This window comes from Condylura cristata, unplaced genomic scaffold (assembly GCF_000260355.1).
Source record: "Condylura cristata isolate star-nosed mole 26May11 unplaced genomic scaffold, ConCri1.0 scaffold00001, whole genome shotgun sequence".
Classification (NCBI taxonomy): Eukaryota; Metazoa; Chordata; class Mammalia; order Eulipotyphla; family Talpidae; genus Condylura; species Condylura cristata.
The window spans coordinates 53,914,556-53,920,555 of record NW_004567102.1 but is presented as its reverse complement, the minus strand read 5'-3'; the positions used below and the strand labels follow the sequence as shown (position 1 = coordinate 53,920,555).

The following is a 6,000-nucleotide window of genomic DNA, read 5'->3' as shown; positions in this document are numbered from 1 at the left end:
TTGTAAAGATGAAATGAAATAATCCATATAGAACAAGTCTTTTAAAAGGACTGAATACCTGCTTGCACTTACAATACACACACACTTTCACTAAAATAAGCAATGAAAAAGGATGAAAACCAAGTTTTACCCTAGTTTTTTCCTTAGTTGAACACCAATGTAACTAATATTTCACCTATGAACATATCAAATCCTTTGATGAGTCTGATAATAAGTGAAGCTAAATGTTTTACAGCCCCATCTTTCTTAATAAACCATTAAACTGCTTCAGCCCTTGCTTTGTGATTTTTCATGTCTGATGGTATTAATTATGTATGCAAAATGGATGGCACTAGGGCTGAGCACAGAAAATTCGAACATTAAATGTTCTGTTATTTTCATTCAAGTGTGTTCTGATTTATAAGCTTCCATTCCTCATTTAGGTATATTCTTAATTGTTCATTAATATTCTGCTCTCAAACATTAGTCTTGACCATCCTGATGAGCTGCTTAGCATTCTGTTCTCTTGTGTTGGCATTTTTATTTCATTAAATATATTTATCATTAACTTCCTAATAATAAGTTTCACTCATTCTCCCAAGTAAACAAAGACATTATGTTTAAAACAGGTTTATGTGCTTTGAGCAAGTTTCTTTGGAAACAGATGAATTAGAAAGACAAAACCCTTTCTAAAAGATGCTTCCATCTCATTGTATTGCCCCATTTTTTAACTTTTTGTCCCATTCATGTAACAAGACTTTCTTATCTAAGTTATCTGACATTACTGCCAGTAGGTCAAAATGCAACAGTATTTTGAAGCTCCTAATGTAAATGAATCTTTACCTTTTGAGCCATATTATCTAGTATTTCTGTTGGTCAAGAATTTCTTCTGTTACCTGTTTCAAATAAATGAAGCAACTTGTCTGTTGGGAAATGTGCTTCTTGACTTGAAAGAGGAAGGTTTCCCTAGACATCATTTCTACCCATGTTCTTTGTGCAAGCAGATCTGGGTTCACTAGTCGCAAAGATGTGCTATCTGAAGTTAGAGATTCACAAAGAAGAAAACTGAAGTCTCGATAGTGTAGTTCTAATGCTGATAAACATGCTGAAAATTAATATAAAAAATACACTACCTGTGCCCTCCCTGGTGGCGCAGCAGTTTAAAACACAGCACTAAGAAGCCACAGCTTAAGCCACTTCCCCATGAGTTCAATTCCCCTGCCCCGGAGGTGATCCCACATGGCGTGACAGACCTCTCCTGACCCGCCTGCTGCTCCCCTCAGCAGTGTACTTAGTCAGTCGACCACTCTATCTCTGGTCAATCCTCTCATCCTCCGCATTTCTGGCCTGTATCCCAGTTCTGTATGAATAAATAAATAAATCTTTAAAAAAATATGTATATATACTAGCTATGGGTAAAGAATATCATGTGGGAGTGTGGGTGAATTGAGAAGGGTAAAAGATATCCACTTTCTCTGTATGGCAATAGGTCTATTTTCCAGAATGCATTGCGAGGAAAGCTGGTTGAAAGGGAGAAGGAAGAGGTACTATGTGGTCACAGAATAGCACTAATTTGCCTGAACCCTGTGAAGTCCTAGCTTTTGATCTGATCTTATTGTTAACTTAGTTAAATAATCTCAAAACCAATTCAGATATCCCACCAAAGATCAATTCTCCATTTCCTCTCTCAGCTTTTCTTTATTCACATCCCTACTTTCTATAAAAATAAAAGTACCACTACTATTATCTGAGCTAGAAAGACACCTAACATGGAATCTAAATTATATTCCAAAACACACATTAATTGAATTTACAGACCCAGAATTCTAAATTTCTAGTTACAGTAGTCAACCCAGAAAGCAAGGAGATAATGCTTGAGAAAGTTAAACAATTGAGTCCTTTCTCAATGGGTTTCTAAGAGCAAAGGCACCTTTCCACTAGGAGAGGGCATTGTGGTTGCTAATGTGGGCTGAGGAAGGTGCAGTGTTCTCACTTCCTTGGCCAAAATCAGACTTTACCCTAAGAAAACATAGACAGTTAATGCTAATGAAGAACAAAAAAAAGAGCCTTGAATAACTGCCACCTCCTCTGAGTCTCCCACCCTGGAGACCAATGGTCAAGCAGCGATTCCAGGGACTGTCTGCACAGAGCTCATTTATTTATTTGGGGCTTGGCCAGACATCCTCTTTGTCTACCAAGTAACTATGATAATCATTCCAATTAAGGAAAATGTCATCTGTTTGTAACAGCAGGACTTTAGCTCAAGGCAGATGACTGCAGATGACTGCAGACACTGGCAGATGTTTCGGGTCTTCAAGCCAGGGGCAGGCAGCTGAGTGGAACATCTTCAAAGAAACGTGCATGAGGATTTGTTCTTGTTCTGAGCTCTTCACTGACAGTGTGCTTCTAAGTAGGCTAAGGAATAAGAGCAAGCAAAATACAGGGTAAAGGACAAAAAAATGTAATTTCACTGGAATGTTTGTAACCAAACTTTTCCAGGAAATAAATTGTGGGTATTGCCTTTCACAGAAGAGCACAGATTGTTTTCTGACTGATTTTATAAATGTCTTCAAACAAAACAGACACATCCATTTACTTTCCTTCAAAAACCATTTAAGGTAAAATCACTAATACATGCAGGAATTTGAAGACAACAGGTCACATACCTTTGCTTATACAGTACCTGCACCAAAGTCCTTAAAATTTTTTCACACTTCTCATATGGATGGATTCACCTGTCCATACAGAATTTTTACAAACATGGACAATAATATTCTATTTCTGAGTTTTAATTATTATGATATTTATGCTGCTGAACCAACATGTCTATTACCTTTCTGTTCTGTGTATTAATTTATAATTATTTTTAAAATAATAATCAAGAGAGAGAGGTGGAAGACTAGAATTCTTTTGCTCTAGGTCCTATTTCTTTCGCATGTATTGCTTTGTGACTTTGTTCAACAGAACCAAACCCTTTCATCCTTATTCCCAATCTTTAAAGTACACATGAAATATATTGAGGTTTTGCAAAGATTATATATAGTTTAACATTGATTCCTGATCTTGAAGAGCAGAAGAGAAGTGCCATACAAAAAGGCAAATTTTCGAATACATACAAAAAAGTCATGGGAATAAGAGGGAAGTCTCACATAGACCTAAAATCGCATGCAAAATTTTATGATCTTATTCCTTATCGTAGAATATCTGATTTAGATTTGTATTTAAACTTATAGTTGTCCTGACAAATGCCCCTTTCTCACCACCACCCACCACTTCCCCACCTTTGGAGTGGGTCTACTGGTCTCACATCTTCTGAAAGGAAGAGGCTTTAATTTAACTAAAGCAAAAGAGTGTGAGAGGAAGCCATGATAAGATAATCTAATCAATAGTTCCTGTAGTCTGTTGAGTGATATCCAAAACTGACTTCTAGTATTCTCTTATACTTCTAGTTTTGCAGAATCCTGTTACAGGAAAAATGGAGCTGTTCGGTGTATTTGCAATGAAAACTATGCTGGACCTAACTGTGAAAGGTAGGCTAATTACCTGTTTTCTGTGTGAGTTAAAAGTTGTTTTCTGGCTCTATATCCTCAGTTCTTACCAGGCCCCCATTCAGAATGTCTGGAAAGAAATGTTTAAGAGGAAGGAGTGAGGAGAATCACATTTCAGAACCGCAGGGGGCCTTTCCCAGCTCCGCCTCCCTGAAACAGCTATGACAATATGCTCCCCAGGGGTGCAGGCCAGGGTCCAGCTCTCAGGACAAATAGGTCTGGAAAGAACAAATGACTCAGGGTATTTTGAAGAGTATCTAGAAGGTTTTGATAACAAACTCTCTCCTCTCTATTAATGAGAACCAGTAGTGTAATTAATGTTCAAACAAAATGAAGCAGAGAGAAGCTTATTGAATAAATAAAAAGTAAATCCAAGCTACGGTCACCTCATAGAGAAATAAATTGGGGAAAAAAAAACACTGACTGGTATTACTTAACCTAGTACTTAACCCATTCTTTCCTCTCCTGGAAAGTAAACAAACTTCAAGGAGTTTAGATTTTCAAATCTGTTTGGTGTTTACACCTAAGAGTTTTTTTAAATTGGCTGTGGTTTTTGCTCAAATAAGAAAGGTCTGGTGACTAAAAGGACTGGAGAAAGGACTGGAGATTCAGTGTGATGCAGGGCTTCGCAGAGTGATTTCCTAGCAAGATACTTCCCAGTCTCCCCCACTGTCAGCTGCTCAGTGTTCTAAGGTCAAAAGGCTCCTCTGACGAGTCTCCTGGAGAGGGCTTCTTATTTTTTAACAGAAATGCCATTTTCACTGAAAATTTTGGCCTGAAATGATGTGTAGTGTCATAAAGACAGGCAGGAGGGGCCAGTCCAGCTTCCAGGGTAACACCCACAGTGTGTTCACTGCACAACAGCACACACCACACAAGCTGAGGTGGCTCTCACTGCAGCCTGGGGCTGGAAGTATAAGCCTGAAATGACATGACTCCTCATCTCACCTCTAAAAAAAAACACCCTCCATATCTCAAAAAGAGAAGCTCTGAAGCTCTTTTTGAAAAAAACCACAATATTTGTGGAACAGAGAAAACCACTGTACTCCAGACATGGCTGTTATGATTTTGCCCCCAAGGAAAGAGGGCAAATAAAAGCTGAGGTGCCCCACGAGGTGCCCCATTTCATCCTTTGAGGGGGACCACTACAGATGATCAGGTTACTTTCAGCTGATTAATGTCTGGGATGTAATCATTTGGTATTTCCTTACTTGGGGGCCCAGGACTATGAGACACATGATTTACTCATTTTCTGACTCAGATGGGGGGTATGAGAGGACAATAAGTCAGAGGTGGAGTTGTTTCTCTTCAGTGTCTAGGTTAGACTCGGTGTAATGTGGCAAGGATAGAACACCAGCACCAGCTAACAAGGACAGGATGGTTTTTGTGTGGTGGATGAATGGCCTTAAATAGAGCCCTGCTGATCAAGTGCAAGGCCTTTTAGAGTTGAAGTGAACTGAGGCCCCAAAGACTCAGCTGGACAATCAGACAGCAGTGCAGCAAAGGGCTCTGTCAGCAATAGCAGTGGCCTGGCACGGGACAGCACACCCACCTTCCACAGGGGGCTGTGATCTATATAGCCCCCATGAGAGGGCCAGAGTACAATCCACTGTCCACTTAGCCTGGGTCAGATCTTCTGCTTGTCTTGGACCTGGAATGTAGCACCCAAGATAAGAACACTAGTCCGGCCCTCCCTGGTGGCACAGCGGGTTAAAGCACTGCACTAAGAAGCTTAAGCCACCTCCGCATGAGTTCGATCCCCGCCTGCCCAGGAGGAGATCCACATGGCGCGGCAGACCTCTCCTGACCCGCCCGCTGCTACCCTCAGCAGTGTACTTCCTCGATCTGCCTGTTCTGCTCCCCACTCTGTCTGGTGAATCCTCTCACCCTCCACATCTCTGGCCTGTACCCCAGTTCTGTACGAATAAATAAATAAATCTTTAAAAAAAAAAAAAAAAAAAGAACACTAGTCCGAGAGATGGAAGTAAGAGTGTTGAGATTTAGTGTTGGTCTGATTGAGTTTGTATTTCATGCCCAGTCCTTTGTGATCCTCATGGGCCAGTGATTTGTGTTCCAAGTGACAATTTTCACACTTCCAGAGTAGTAAAGATGGAAATAATCACCACACAGGCCTAGTGTGAGATTATACTCTCTCAAATTGTTAGTATGGCCCCTGGTGCTTAATAAATGCTCAATAAAAATCAGCTGATGACAGAATGAGTCATTGTGGTCCTGGAATAATGCGTTCCTGGGTAACTTGGCTCATTTCTCTGAATCTCGGTTTTCACTGATAGAAACTGCAGCTTTGAATTAAATAGTACTCTTTATTGTATGTCTCCTGTGTCCTCATTCTTTACATTCCTCATCTCTCGGCTTCATAACCACCCTGAGCGGAGATCACAATTTGGTCATCTTGCAAATGAGCAAACTGAGGTAAAGGGATTTTAGACAAATCCTACCTCTGTTCATTAGG

General features: G+C 40.1%; 1 protein-coding gene across 2 annotated transcripts in view; it reads left to right on the top strand.

The window, feature by feature from the left end:
* LAMA4 (laminin, alpha 4) overlaps positions 1-6,000 on the top strand; it is a 124,769-nt gene that overhangs the window by 43,094 nt on the left and 75,675 nt on the right. For both annotated transcript variants that reach the window (XM_004673783.2, XM_004673784.2), the window contains exon 5: positions 3,429-3,509. In XM_004673783.2, coding sequence (XP_004673840.1) covers positions 3,429-3,509 — 81 coding nt within the window. The remainder of the gene's footprint in view (positions 1-3,428; positions 3,510-6,000) is intronic.